The sequence below is a fragment of the Fukomys damarensis genome, unplaced genomic scaffold, assembly GCF_012274545.1.
Source record: "Fukomys damarensis isolate Sample0158 unplaced genomic scaffold, DMR_v1.0_HiC HiC_scaffold_5, whole genome shotgun sequence".
In the NCBI taxonomy this organism is placed as follows: Eukaryota; Metazoa; Chordata; class Mammalia; order Rodentia; family Bathyergidae; genus Fukomys; species Fukomys damarensis.
This window is the reverse complement of record NW_022900917.1, coordinates 62,644,000-62,659,704: the sequence shown is the minus strand read 5'-3', so window position 1 is coordinate 62,659,704 and position 15,705 is coordinate 62,644,000. Positions and strand designations below refer to the sequence as shown.

Below are 15,705 nucleotides of genomic sequence, written 5' to 3'. Positions count from 1 at the left end.
AAAAAAAAAAAGATATTTAATAGCAATAAAGAAATGAACTATTTTAAAGTTTCTTGTACATTTGACTCTGTTCCCACCCCACCACCTCTTTAACCTCTGAAAGGGATTTCACCCTGATCACACTCTGCCAGGCCCAGGAAAACACACCCACACCCACACTTGCACCCCCAAGTGTCTAAAATCAGCTTCCAGAAGAAGGCAGAAGAGTTTTTGGTTCTAAGATAAACGAGAGAAAGAAATGCTTCCCAAAAGGAAAAAAAAAAGGGACTCATATATGGTAGAAAAAAGCAGAGAAAATTCAACTAGTTGGATGAAAAGGATCTGAAGAATTTAAACTCCTCTCCCCATCAAGGGAGAAGTTGAGGATTTCAAACAATTTGTAAAATAAACACATTGCTTACTTACTTGTAGAATAAAGCTTGTGCTTTGCAGCCTATTAGGTAAATGACCTTTCTGTCTTTCTTTCTTTCTTTCTTTTAAGGATTGAAGGAACCAAGGAAAGAATAGCAGAAATCCCCAGCCTGTCTTGAGACTATGCTTGGGGACCCTCCTCAGCTCCACCAATGTGAAATCAGAAAGCCGTCCTCAACTGTTTTCTAGTTTTCTTGATCCATGTGCAAGATTTCTTTCCCAGTGGTAAAGCTACTCATTCAAAGCAGGCGGGGTGACCTCAGATGACTGGAGTGGCACTGGAGTCACTCATAAAAAGTGCTGTCGCTCTTTCAAAAACCAAACTATTGGTGTGTCACATGCCTTGTCCTGCAACACACATGTGCAGACACATGTGGACACACATGCTGACACACGTGTCATGTGCACACTGCCCCCGGGGACAGCAGGCGAGGCGGGCATCCCACATGGGCTGGATGAATAGCAGATCTGTCCTGCAGCTGTGCGCTCTCTCCCACCCCAGGAGAGCACAGAGCCACAGGCAGCCGAGCCGAGAAGCCCACGCAGTCTGTCTGGCACCGCTGTGAGAGGGGACTGGAGGGCAGCAAGATGGAGTCAGAAAGAGAAATCGGCAGCAGTCAAGTAAGTTCTGCCTGGGAGAGAGGAGGGGGAAATCCAGAGCAGAGGTGACGTGGAAGAACAAAGGATTCACATTTCAGTCTCTTAATGTTCTCCCCTCCCCATTTTCCTTCCTCCTCTTTCTCTGTCTCCAAAATTCGCTCCACTCCTCCTCTTTAGTCCCCTTTTCTCCCTTTCCCTATCTGGTTCTTTGCTTTCCTTGAATGGTGTGAGAAGCAGATTGTTTAAAATCCCTCTTGGCCTCTGCCTCCCCTTGACAGTCAAAGGGCTGATTAGATCCGTGTTACAGAAATGATTTCACATTCTGCGCAGTGCTTTTCCTCAAGCCCCAGGACAATGGAGACCACGTGGGAGCTGCCAGGCAGTTCTCGGGAGACAAGGAAAGATAGAAGTTTAGCGGGCTTGGAAAGGGGGCTGCCGACCTACGTGGCATTTTACAGGTTGGGAAAAACTGGAACCTTTCCTTAGGTATCTCCACAAAGCTTTGCTGTGCAGGACAGAAAGCCTCTCATTTGAGAGCAAGCACAGAACATTAGCATAGCCTGCTAGGGAGAGGCAGAGTCTTGTGTCCCTCCCTGTCCCTTATGGATTTGGGGGCATGGAAGGTTCTGGTGGCAGCAGTCAGGTCACTGCAGTCAGGAGTCCTTGACCCTCTGTCAACCAAATAGAGTAGAATCAGTCTCTAGAGCCATGACTGAGATTATATGATGACTTTATTATGGAGTCAGACAACTAAAGAGAAGAAAAGACTTAAGATTAAGTATTCTTTTGATCCTGGAATCTGGTCTTTAAACTAAAGATTAAACAGCAGCCCAATATATACTTCAGATTACAGAAGAGCTGTGCGTGTGTGTGTGTGTGTGTGTGTGTGAGAGACAGAGAGAGAGAGAGAGAGAGAGGGAGGGAGGAAGGGAGGGAGAGAGAATTGGGTAGAGTGGTAGGAGCCTGGCAGAGCCTCTGCCCTTGTTCCCACTGGAGACCCCACTAGGAACTTGCAGGATTGCTTTGGTTACATCAGAATCATCAACCTCGCACAACTACGTACCATCTCATTTTCTGGCTTATCATTGTCCCACCTCAAGCCTCTCTGGCTCCTCTTCCTGGAACACTCTTTTCCCGGCTTGTCCCTTGCTGGGACTTCCCGGTCACCGCTCAGCTGTGATTGCCTTGCAAGACCTTCCCTGACCAGCCTTTGTCTCAGAAGCTCCCCCTACACACACTTGTCTTTGTCCCAAACCTCGACTCTTCCCTAGAACTGCTCGCTGCCTGAGGTTATTTCTCACAGGCTGCTCTCCCTGGAACATGTACTCCGCTGGAGGAGACCATGTCTGTATTATTCATTGCTAGGTCCTCTGTGCACTGAGCAACACTTTGGTACTTAGTAAGTGCCTGGAGAATATTTGTTACAGAAATAAGTTAAGGGAACATGAGTTAGAGGGGACAAGTAACAGGCATAGGTCACTCGACCAAGGCCTAGTCCAGGTCTTCTAAGGTTCATGTTCTTTTTACTTCACCAAGTTCTTGCCTCCATTTGATCCTTAGTAGCTGAGGAAGCAATATTTCTCATGCTCAGTGTCAAAAGAACATGTTTCTGGCCAGATGTGGTGACACATGCCTGTAATCCCAGTACTGAGACAGGATTTTCACAAGTTCAGGGCTAGCCTGAGCTACACAGTGAGTTTAAGGCCAGCCCAAACTATATAGTGAGTCTCTGTCTCAAAAATCAAACAAAAAAGAAAAAGAAAAAAAATATATGTGCTAATGGGTTAAACAGTCCTGAGTCGAGTCATACTAAGAACTTGTAAAGGAAAGAGGTGGGTGAGATGAAGAAGAAAGAAATAACTGGCCAGGCTTGATAGATGTCTGTATGTCTAGCAGCAGTTAGTGTAAGCTGGCATGGCGATGCACACCTATAATTCTACCATTCAGGAGGCTGAGGCAGGAGGATCAAAGTTTGGTCTACATAGTAACCCTCTGTCTCAGGACAACAACAACAAAGATAGTATAGCTTTCTTTTCTATATTAGAGATATTCTCTCTCCCTTAATATATTAGTTTATTCTGGTATCTTACTCACACTTTCCTTTGGTTATTCATTAATTTGGTTGGTCAGAAGGTTATCCATTATTTACTACAATTCCAGTCCAGCTTTCTGGATAAAACTGGGACTTAAATCCTCTTTGCAAACTAACTTCAGTCTTCCAAGAGAAAGGCAAACTTTGGTTAAAAACAGTGGTGTCTGCCTCCTGGAGACACGGTTTTACTCTCTCATGTGGCAGCTGACAAATGAATCCTGGGGAAAGACATAAATGCCATAGGACAGTGATGGTGAACCTGTCAGAGCCATCAGTGATACAGACAGCCCGCTGTGGCACACGTGTCATAGGTTTGGCACTGCTGCCCTAGGGTGAATAAATATTGGCTCTTCCTCCATTTCTCTTTGATGGTTTTGCAGGTGGTAAATCGCTGGTAGCTAAGCTGTTTTAGCCAGCCATGCAACTAGTATTTCCTGACCAGTGACCATACATTTCATTCCTTGAATACTAGGTGTGTATTTTTGTTATGTGTCTTAACTTACACATGTATTGTTCATCCCAGGAAGGACAAAGATAAAGTATATGAGTGATTTACTCTCTTTCATCCTGTTAAGGAAAAACACTTGGGAGCTCAAGTCCAAATAATGAGGGCATGAAATGGAGACCAAGGCAACCTTCTTTACCATATAAATATTGCTTTCCCTTTATGGTACCGATCCTGGAGGTATCATTTCTGTTAAGCATATAAGTAACTCCTACTAATCACTACCCCATCCCCAAAATAAACCACCAAACCAAGGAAAAAACAAATCATTACTGAGTTTCAACACAGTACTAAGCAGTGAAATAAAACATGACCCTTTAAAAATCTTACAATTCAGTGGGAGAAATATGCACAACTACTAGTGTGTGTGTGTGTGTGTGTGTGTGTTTGTTTGGGGTGTGTGTGTTTGGGACAGGGTCTCACTATATAGTCCAAGCTGGCCTCAAACTTGTGGCAATGTTCCTGTCTCGGCCTCCTGAGTGCTGGGATTACAAGTGTGGGCCACCACTTCCAGCCTTGTTCTAGTTTTGCTAAGATTTCCTCAAATTTATCTTTCAGCTTCATAAATTTTTTTTTTTTTTGTACTGGGGTTTGAACTCAGGTCCTTGTGCTTGCAAGGCAGGTCACTGAACTACTGAACTAAATCCCCGGCCCCTTTATATTTTATTTTGACACGATATCTGGCTAAGTTGCCCAGGCTGGCCTTGAACTTGTGATCCTCCTGCCTCAGCCTCCTGATTAATGAGGGTTACAGATGTACACCACCAGACCTTGCTACAAAAGCTATTTGGTGAAAGCACTGTTTCTCCAAAACTTACAATTACCACCAGTGGTTAGGTAGTGACGGTACTATACCAGTGGCTGACAACTTTTCATTATGATGGCTATCTTTGCAGTTTTGATGTGTATTACAAAAATATAATCCATCAAACCTGTGATTTTGAGAAGTTTGTTGCTTGGAATGATGCCAAAGTAAGTAAATAATGTGATTTAACACTCCTGGGCTGTCCTCATGATAGACTTGGGCACACCATGAATACACTAACCATCAAGTTAACTGTTCAAAGTGAGAGCAGCTTAGCTGATACAGGTCTCGAGGGTTATGTCTGTGTATATCTTCACTTTCTTTTCACTCAGACAATGAAATAATGCAGGTGGCACATGATTTTGTTGGGGACACTCCAATCTAAAAATGTTAGTGTGAGCGTGAGAAATCAACACCGCAGGTATTTCTGCAGGTCCAAATGTGCAAGACTGGCATGGTCAGCAGTAGTAGAGAGAGTGACACATGACTGCATCCACCAGCTAAATGCCAAGCTTCTGCCCTGGGAGGAAGCCACTCTGGGGAGATCAGGCTGCTCTTCTCCCCTGCTCTGGAGTTAACTACTTCTCCATCTTTCTCCACCTTCCTGAGTCTGGCTGTGTGAAAAATTGAGGACAATTCCTTTCATCCCCTTCAAACCAAGGTTGCATCCCATCCCTGAGACTGGAGTTCAAGCTCCCAGCCTGACTCCTACTCAAAGACTCACACTGCAGCTCTCCTTCTACCTGTGCTGGGTGTGGAAGGAGATGTGCAAGGAGGGGAGCCAAGACGCCTCTGTATGGATGCAGCTTCACCGTGGGCAGGAGAAGGGGCAGCCAGACAGCATGGATGGGAGGGAAGGAGAGGCTGACCGGTGAATAGAGGGACTAGAGATAAGTATTTTTGTTGTTTCTTGTTTGTAAACACGCACATATTGTATCTTCTTCTTTGTGCTTGTGTGTGTGTGTGCACGCATGTGTACGGAGGATGGAACCCAGATCCTGGTGCATTCCATGTGTGCGTTCTACCACTGAGCTACACGTCCCAGCCCCCATTTTTGTGATAATGGGAATTGAATTTCCACACTGTGCTATATCCCAGCCCTCTTAATTTTTTTTACATTGAGTTTATTGGTACATTTTAGGTATACAGTACAGTTACATTCATTATTGGGATCTTGTATCTTTACTTGACAGGTCTTGGTAGCCCTTTTTAATTTTAATTTTTATTTTGAGACAAGGTCTCCCTAAGTTGCTACATTGCCCAGGTTGGACTTGAACTTTCGATCCTCCTGTCCCAGCCTCCCAGAATATATATACAAAACAAATGAGGTTCAAAACAAAATTGGGAAGAAAGCACAGAGACTTTCTATATAATCTTTGCCTTCACACATGCATAGACTCCTCATTACCCATATCTTAGTCACTTTCTCTCCACTGGGACAATATACCCAACCCCCACATGTCAAAGGAGGAAATCTTTATTTTGGCTCACAGTTTGTAGAAGTTACAGTCCATAGTTAGCTGGCTCCAAAGCAGGGGTGGCACAGGGGTATGGCAGAGGATGCTTGCTTATGACGTGGCAGAGGGCAGCAGAGTGTGGTCAAGGAGAGAGGGAGATAAACCCCACCAGGCCAACCCCCACTGGCCCACCTCCACCCAGGCTTCCCTTCCCAATGTCACAGTTAGCCAGAAGCTCATCAGTGGATTAGTTCACTCAGTGGATCAGTCCACTGATGAGGATCGAACCCCCATGATCCAGTCACCCCCCAAAACCCCACCTATGAGCACAGGAGGCTTTGAGGGGACACCAGATATGAACCATAACAATCAGCTTCCCCCAGGAGAGTGGAACTTTTTCTTTCTTAACCATTGATGAGTCTACGTCAACACACCATCGCTCAGAGTCTATCATCTACATCAAAGTTCACTTTTGGTGCCGGGCATTCTGTGCCCTGGAACGGAGGCATAATAACATGTGTCCATCATTATAGTACCATACAGAGGCCTGTTCATCCTCCCTTTGCCTCCCAACCCCTGGCAGCCACCAATGTTCATACTATCTTCATTGTTTTGCTTTTACAGGCTGTCAGATAGTTGGAATCATATGTAGGCTTAGCATGTTGATCTCTTTCACTTTGTAATTTTAGAGTCCTCCATGTCTTTTCAATGCCTGATGCTTATTTCTGTTCAGCACTGAAGAATATCCCATTGTCTTGATTTGCCAGTTGATTTATCCATTCACCTACTATAAGATATCTTGGTTTTCTTCAAATCTTAGCATCATGTAAAAAAGTTTTGCAAATATCTATGTGCATGCAGATTGTCTTGTAGGCATGTCAGGCTTCTTTGGGGAAATAAACTCCTAGACATAAATTTTCAGCTCATTTGATGGGGAAAGATCAATGAGCATAACTTCTAGCTTATTGGTAAGAGCAAAGTGAGTGTTAAAAGAAAGTGCCAAACTGTCTTCCAAAGTGGTTAGACCATTTTGAATTCCCATCAGCAGTGAATGGGAGTTCCCATTGCTTCACATCTTCACCAGCATTTGGTATCATCAGTGTCATGGATTCTGGCCATTCTATGAGGAGTATAATAATAGCTCACTGTTTTAATTTGCATTTTCTTAACTGAGCAAAGTGGCACATGCCTATAACCTCAGCTACTCAGGTGGCAGAGGCAGGAGGATTGCAAGTTCCAGTTCAGCCTGGCCAACTTAGCAAGACCCAGTCTCAAACTAAAGAAATAAACTTGGCATGGTGGTACATCATAGCACTTGGGAGGCTGAAGCCAGAGGACTGACAAGAGCTCAAGACCAACCTGAACTACATAGTGAGTCCTTGTCTCCAAAAACCAAGCTAAGCAGGGTGTGGTGGTGCACACCTGTAACCCCAGCACTCAGGAGGCTGAGATGAGAGGATCGTTGTGAGTTCAAGACCATCCTGGGCTACATAGATCCAAGGCAGTCTGAACTACACAACAAAACCCCATCTCAAAAACAACAACAACGAAAAAACAGCAAAACCAACTAAACAAAAAAACTGAAACAAAAGAAAAATAAAATAAAAAGGGCAAGAGATATAGCTTAGCATTCCCTGAATACTTTCCCAGGAACACACACACACTTTGTATTTCTCTGACAGGTGATGCGGAGCACCTTTTCATATGCTTATTTGCCATCTATGTTAGTCAGCTTTCTGCACTACAACAAAATAGTTGGGATAATTAACTGATAAAGAAAAAAAAGGTTATTGTTGAGGTTTGGTTTTGGTTTTTTTTCAAGATAAGATCACACTCTGTAGTTCAGGTTGGCTTCGAACTTGTGGCAATTTTCCTGCCTCGGCCTCCCAAGTGCTAGGATTGTAGATGTGCACTACCATTACTAGTTCAAAAAGGTTATTTTGGCTCATGGTTTTAGAAGGCCCAGTCCATGACTGGATGGGCCTATTGCTTTCCAGCTCCTGATGGGAGTGCCAAATGGCAATGGCAGGGGGCATATAGCAAAGCAAAACCACTTTACTTAAAGCAAAAAAGAACAAAGAAGAGGTTGGGATCCCACATCACCTTCAAGGAAAATTTCCAATAACCTAAAAGCCTCCCACTATGCTCTGCTTCTTAAAGGTTCCATTCTTCCTAGCAGCACAACTCTGGGCACCAATTTTTTTTTCTTTCTTTCTTTCTTTCTTTTTGAGACAGGGTCTTGCTCTGTAGCCCAGTCTGGCCTTGAGCTCTCTGTGATCTTCCTGCCTCAGCCTCCTAAATGCTGGGATTATAGGCATGTGTCATCAAGCCCAGCTGGGCACCAAATGTTTAGCATACAGGCCTTTGAGGGATATTCAAGACCGAAACTATAACACTATCTTCATGTCATCTTTGGTGTGGTGTTTCTTCAGGTGTAGAATTATTCAGTTTAATTATTTGTTTTCTTTTTGGATGGTTTCAAGTGTTCTTTTCATATTTCTCCCAACAGTCCTTGATCAGATATGTCTTTTGCAAACATTTTATCCCAGTCTGTACCTTGTCTACTCATTCTCTTTGCCATTCTCTTTCACAGAATGAAAGTTTTAAATTTCCATGAATCCACTTACCAATTATATCTTTCACGGAATGTAACTTTGTATTTTAAAAGTCATCATGGTGGGCTGGGATTTAGCTCAGTGGTGCTGCACCAGTCTCACAAGTACAAGGTCCTGAATTCAATCCTTGGTACAAAAAAGAAAGTCACCGTGCACCCAAGATCATCTAGGTTTTATCCTGTTGTCTTATAGGAGTCTAATAGTTTTACATTTTACATGTAGGCCTATGATCAATTTTGAGTTAATTTTTGTAAGGATGTAAGGTCTTTGTAGTCAATTTTTTTTTGCATATGGATACCCAATTGTTCTAGCATTAATTGTTGAAAAGACTATGTTTTTAGGGGCTGGGGATTTAGCTTAGCAGTTTGGTGGCCTGCCTTGCAAGCGCAAGGACCTGAGTTCAATGCCTGGTATAAAGAAAAGAAAAAAGACAAGACAAGACTATGTTATTGTTCCTTTGTCAAACATCAGTTGACTGTATTTATATTCTATTTCTGGAATTTCTAGTCTGCTCCACTGACTTATCTGTCTATTTGGTCACCAACATCACACTGTCTTGATTATTGTAGCTTTATAGTAAATTCTGAAGTTGGGTGGTGTCAGTCTCCAACATTGTTCTTCTCCTTCAATAGTACCCTGGCTATTCTGGATTTGTGCCTTTTGCCTGTTCCTATAAACCTTTAAAGTCTAGGCCCCTGCCATTCTGAAACAAGGTATTCTGGGGTTCTCTTCACAAACCCAAAGTCTTTCACCTTTACAATTATTTTCCCCCAGTACCAGGGACTTAATTTAGGACCTTGTGCTTGCCAGGCAGGTGTGGTATCACTCAGCCACATCCCTGGCCACTTACCTTTGCAATTTTGAGCCTGCACAGGGTGGAGTCCTGCTAGTTCTTGTGATACCCTCAGTATATCCTCTTCTGAAATACTTGACTTTTTTTTTTTTTGCTAATCTTTTCAGCAACCAGTATCTCCTTTGTTTCATCTTCCCAAACTGCATGCTTACTGGAGCTTTCTTTCTGGCCAAACTCAAAACCTTTTAAATCATTCTGCTGGGCCCTTTGCTCTTGGTTCTCAATATAGATCTGGCTAAAAGCCTCCAACAGTAGCCATGCCACCACATCAACATTAGACTGCCTTGGAATTTTTTCCACCAGATTGTCAAACACACTTACTCTCAGTCTCTTGGACAAGAGCAAAATGTAGACAGATTTTCTGCCAAAGCATAACACATGCAGTCTGGAGTCAACAGCTAATGCAGTGCTTGTTTTTTGACTGAAACCTCCTGACCCTGGTCTCTACTGGCTGCATTTTTATCAGCATTCCGGTCTTCCCACCTCTGACCAGAATCTCCCATCAAGTTCGGTTTATAGCACTCCAGAGCCTCCTCTTCAGCCAGCATCTCCAAACCTTTCAAAACTCTTCCTCCAAGGCAGTCCCAGAGGCTTCTGAACCCTATGGTCAGATAGTGTAACAGCAATGATTCCACTTTGCCGGTACCAAAATCTGTCCTAGTTACTTTCTTATAGACAAGTTACTTTCTTGAGATACAGTATCTGACACCCACAAGTTAAAGGAGGAAAAGATTATTTTAGCCCACAGTTTGTTAAGGTTTCAGTCCGCAGTCAGCTGATTCCAAGGCAAGGCAGCATGGCAGAGAGGCATGGTAAAGGAGAAACAGTTTGTGGTGTGGCTGGCAGGAAGTAGCAAGCAACAAGCTTCCCTTTCTCTTTCTATTCCATCCAGGCTACAAGCCTATTGGTTGGTGCCACCCACACTCCGATGGGTCTTCTGTCTTCAGTAAATCCATTCAGCCACACTCAGAACTATGCTGATTGCAATCAGTGGACTGAGCCAGGTTTCACACATCCTTATTCCCAGTATCACATACCCGTGTGTTATTTAGAACTGTATTGTTTAATCTCCATCTACGTGTGGATTTTCCAGTTATATTTCTTATTTATTTCCTCTTTACCTAAGAATAGACATTGTATGATTTCTATTTTTAAAGCACATTAATAGGTATATTTTCTGGCCCAGAATTTGATTTACACTGGTAAATGTTCCAGGTAAGCTTAAAAAGAACCTGTTTTCTGCTGCCGTTGGGTGAAATGGTATGTACACAGTAGTCGCATGCAGTTGATTAATGGAGCTGTTGAGGTCCATTCTGTCTTAACTGATTTTCTGCCTGCTGGATGTGTCCATTTCTGAGAAAGCAGTGTTGCAGTCCCTATAAAAGTAAATTCATCTATTTCACCTTGCTTTTGTTTTGTTTTCCCCTTGCTTTTCTATAAGTCTTTGCCTTACATAGTTTGATGCTCTCTTGTTAGATGCCTACCTATTCATTAAGGATTGTTCTGTCTTCTTGGACTACTGACCTCTTTGTTGTTCTGTAACGCCCTTATTTATCTTCTTGTTTGTTTGTTTGAGACACGATGTTGATATATAGTTCAGGTTGGTCTTGAACTCACCATGTGCCCGGGGCTAGCCTTGAATTTGGCAGTGATCCTCTGTGGCATGTGCCACGCCCACATGTAATGCCCTTCTTTACCCCTGATAACTTTCCTTACCTTGGAGTTCGTTCTGTTGAAATTAAAGCTACTCTTGCTTTCTTCTCATCAGTTTCAGCATGGTCTATTTTTCTCCATCCATTTACTTTTACTGTATATGTATCTTTATATTCAGAGTGAATTTCTTGTAGATAACTAACATGTAGTTGAGTCCTGTTTGGGGATCCACACTGATAATCTGTCTTTGCACTGAAGGATTTGCACCATTAACATTCAAAGTGATTTTTTAATATAGTTGGATTAATATCTACCATATTTATTACTCTTTTCTCTTTCTTACTTATTTTTTGTTCTTATTTTTATTTTTCACTCTTTTCCTGCTTTTTTGTGGTTTTAATTAAGCATTTTTGTTTGTTCGTTTTGAGACAGGGTTTCACTATATACTACAGGCTGGCCTTGAACTCACTATGTGTCCTGGCTGGCCTTGAACTGTGGCACTCCTCCTGCCTCAGCCTCCAGAGTGCTGGGATTGCAGGCCTTTGCCACTGTACCCAGTTTGCATTCTTAATGATTCCATTTTCTCTCCTTTCTCAGCATATCGGGGTTTTTTTTCCAATAATTGCCCTAACATCTGCAATAAACATTTATAATACATAATTTATAAGTACATTTTCAAATAACACTATACCAGTTCAAGGGTCTATGAGTACCTATAATAACAAAATAATCCTAATTCCCCCCTCTCATTTCTGGCCTCATTGTTGCCATTCCTCTCACGGCAAATGAACATATATACAGAGAGAGAGAGAGATGCGTATGTAATCAAATGCACTGTTGCTATTATTGTTTTCAACAAATTGTTATTGTTAGAACAATTAAAGTAAGAAACAAAAGTTTGTATTGTATATTCTCTAAGTTTATACACCCCCATTCCCACCCGCTTTGCCTCTCGCTTGCCAGGCAGGTACTGTGCTGCTGAGCTACATCCCTGGCCCCTGTACAATTTTTCATCTGTTCGTTAGTTTATTTATTTATTTATTTATTTGGAGACAGGGTCTCACTTTGTAGTTCAGGCTGACCCTGGAGTCATTATGTAGCTCAGGCTGGCCTCGAACTCCCTCCTGACAATACTCCTGCCTCTGCCTCCTGAGTGCTGGGATTACAGGTGTGCGACACCACGCCCAGCTCATCTGTCAGTTTAAAATGAGAAATTAATAATAAAAAATTTCATTTTATCTACATTTATTTCTTCTTTGATATTCTTACTTTTTTTTTTTTCCTCCTTAGATAGGGCTGGGAAAAGAACCCAGGGACTCATGCATGCTAAGCAAGTTCTCTATCACTGAGCTACATCTCTAACCCCTTCTTTCTGAGCTTCTGACTTTTACTAATTTTCCTTCTTCAAAAGAACATTTGGCCAAGCATGGTGGCGCACACCTGTAACTCTAGCACTCGGGAGGCTGAGGCAGGAGGATCACTGTGAGTTAGAGACCAGCCTGCACTACACAGTGAATTCCAGGTCAGTCTCAATTACATAGTGAGACCCTGTCTCATAAAAAAAAAAAAAAAAAAAAAAAAAAAAACCCAAAATAGAACATTTAACATTTCTTGTAAGATAGGTCTACTGGCAATAAATTATCTCCATTTTGTTTGTCCAAGAAAGCATATTTTTCCTCTCCACTCCCCACTCCAGTGCTGGGGATCAAACCCAAGGCCAAGCACATACTTGGCAGGTGCTTTACCAATGAACTACACCCCAAATCCCCTCCTTCACTTCTGAAATATAATTTTGCAACATACAAAATCCTAGATTGATCAGATTTTTTTCCTAAACATTTAAAATATTTTAGTCCACCGTCATCTTCCTTGTACATTTGTGAGAAGTCAAATGTAATTCTTATCTTTGTTTCTGAACAGGTAAGATCTTTTTCCCTCTGGCTTCTTTCAGGACTTTTCTTTACCTTTGATTTTTTTTTTTTTCTGTAGGTTTTTCCCCACCCCTTTTATCCTGCTTGGTGTTCTGAATTTTCTGGATCTATCATTTTGCGTCTGACATTAATTTGTGAAATTTCCTCTCTCAGCTATTCCTGTTACACAGTGACACCTGTAACTGTTGTCCCACAGCCCATGAATGTCCTGTTGTTCTCACTTTTTGTTCCCTTTGGTTCTCAGTTTAGGAGGCTTTTGTTGATGTATCCTCCAGCTCAGAGGCTGTTTCCTCACCCCTGTCATCTACTAACAAGCTGCTGGGAGGCATTCTACATTTCTGTTACTGTGTCGTTATTTGTTTGTTTGGTTGTAGTTGTTTTTTGTTGTTTTGTTTTGTTTGGTAGCGGGGATTGAACTCAGGTCCTTGTGCTTATGAGGCAGGCAGTGGAACCACTGGGCTAAATCCCCAGCCCCATTTGTTTCTGTGGTACCAGGGGTGAACTCTGGACCTTGTGCCTGGGAGACAGGCAGTGGAACCACTGAGCTAAATCCTGGCCCTCTGTTACCATATTTTTGATCCCTAGCATTTTTTTCCCTTAGGATTTCCGCCTCTCTGCTTACATTACCCAGCTCTCTGTTTACATTACCCATCTGCTTTTGCATGCTGTTTACTTCGTCCATTACTGCCTTTAACATATGAATCAGAGTTGTTTGAAATTCCTAGTCTCATAATCCAACATCTCTGCCATGTCTCGTTCTGATGCTTGGTCTGTCTTCAAATTGTGTTCATCTGCCTTTCAGTATGCCTTGTAAATTATTTTGATAGCCAGACATGATGTCAGGCAAAAAGAACTGCTGTAGAGTGGCCTTCAGGCCACAGTGATGAGCTCTGAGGATGGAGGAGCTTTCTGCTGTCCTAGGATTGGACCTCAGTCTTCAGTGAGCCTGCGCCTGTGCTGTGACATTCAGCTGCTTCTCAGCCCTGGGGCCACAGGGTGGGAAGAAGTGCTGGAGTTGGGTATTTTCCTTCCCCCAGGTCAATCAGGCTCTGAGAAAACCTCAGCAGGTTATGTTCTAAACAATTTCTCCTGAGGGCAGGCCTTGTTGAGAACAGAATGCTCCAGCATATTTCAACATGGTTTTTCTTCCCCTCCTCCTGGTAGAAGCATGAGGAGATTTCCCTCCAATATTCACTGTAGAACGTGGTGAAGAATTTCCCTTGACTTCCTCCCCATGACTGGGTCCCCTGGGATTTTAACTCTCACACTCATCCCCTCTGGGACTCTAGCAGTTCATCCATGACAGCTCTGTCTTCTGAGCTGGCACTGGCTACTGCAGAATGGCACCTGTCAATCTGCCCTGTGAGCTATAACTCCTGTATTTGTGGGTCTGTCTTAAGTCTTGGGGTCTTTGCTTTGTTCTGTGTTCTCACCTCACTTTCACAGCCAAATAGAATTGTTGTAGGAATCTGACCACCGCCCTCCTGATCAGAGAGCCCTCTAGACGGCCCCTCCCAGCTCAGCTGCACCTGGGGACTCAACATGGTCAGCCCTGCTACTGAGCAGCCACTGCTGCCTGTGCTTTCCCAAGCTGGACCTTGGGCACCCATCACGCTTGTGCTCCCTCAAGCCTTGTTCTTGGCAGGGAGCCACAGCCTTTCTCACTGAACCCCCCTGCAGGTGACCCTACAGAAGACCCCATAGCCTGTATGAGAGCTGCTGGCCTGATCCCTAGTGCCAGAGTGGTTCCTCTCAGGTTTGTTCTGCAGTAAATTTGTCCTGTTGAGCTTGTACCTCTGTTCCTCTTTTCCTTTTTCCTAACAATTGTTAACTTTTTTTTTTAGTCTCTTTGGCCTTAACTTGTTTCAGCAAGCTCTGTACATGCAGAATGAGGAACCAGAAATCTTCTCCAGAATGCTTATCCTTTTCTTTCTTACTTTCAGTTATTTATTTTATTTTGATACAGATTCTCACTAAGGTGCCCAGGCTGGCCTTAAACTTGAGATCCTCCAGCCTCAGCCACCCAAGTAGTCAAACAGAGCCTGACTTTGGAAGTATTTTCAAATAGGAGGTCCAGAAAACAAATTGGAGCCAGGCAGGGTGGTACATGCCTATAATCCCAACTCTCAGGAGGCTGAGTCAGTTTCAACATCTGAGACCTCTCTATCTTGACTTACATAGGGTTAGTTTTCTTCCCATTTCCTTCTGTTTTAGTCCTTGTTTGTTTTGTTTTGTTTTTGCCCATCATCTTAAGAAACCTCATAAAATGTGCTCAGCTGCCAGATCTTTCTTCATGCTTATATATTATACAGATCTCTTCTGCAGCTAGCAAATACCAGTGAGCCCAGGAAGAAGCTGAAACCCAAGCATCTCTGCCATGGGGTTTGTTTCAAGTCTCCCTGTGAGCCTGTCACCTCCAATTCTTGTGTATGCTTCATGTCGTTTGAACTTCTGAATTTTGAAAACTGAGAATTATACTTTTTTCACACATATTGCATAATACAAATATCCTAGGTTAAATAGTCTTTTATTTATTGTTGTCTTGAGACATCAACTTTATCTGTAATGGTTTATCTCTCCTGTTTCCTCTGATCAATTTTTATTCAGATTGTTTTTGGAAATTGACCCAGATAAAAGGAAATGTAGAACAAAACAGGGTATTACTCATATAGTGTAAAGAAAACAGATGAAAGAGAATTGAATTGAAGGCCCAGGGATTTAGCTCAGTGGTTCCGCTGCCTACCTAGCAAGCGCAAGGTCCCGAATTTGATCCCTGGTACAAA

At 42.9% G+C, this 15,705-nt stretch overlaps 1 protein-coding gene across 2 annotated transcripts in view; it reads left to right on the top strand.

The window, feature by feature from the left end:
* The first annotated feature begins 833 nt into the window (after positions 1-833).
* Positions 834-15,705, top strand: part of Ninj2 (ninjurin 2) — a 101,001-nt gene continuing 86,129 nt past the window's right edge. For both annotated transcript variants that reach the window (XM_010630343.2, XM_033760746.1), the window contains exon 1: positions 834-1,032. In XM_010630343.2, coding sequence (XP_010628645.1) covers positions 1,000-1,032 — 33 coding nt within the window. In that variant the 5' untranslated portion in view covers positions 834-999. The remainder of the gene's footprint in view (positions 1,033-15,705) is intronic.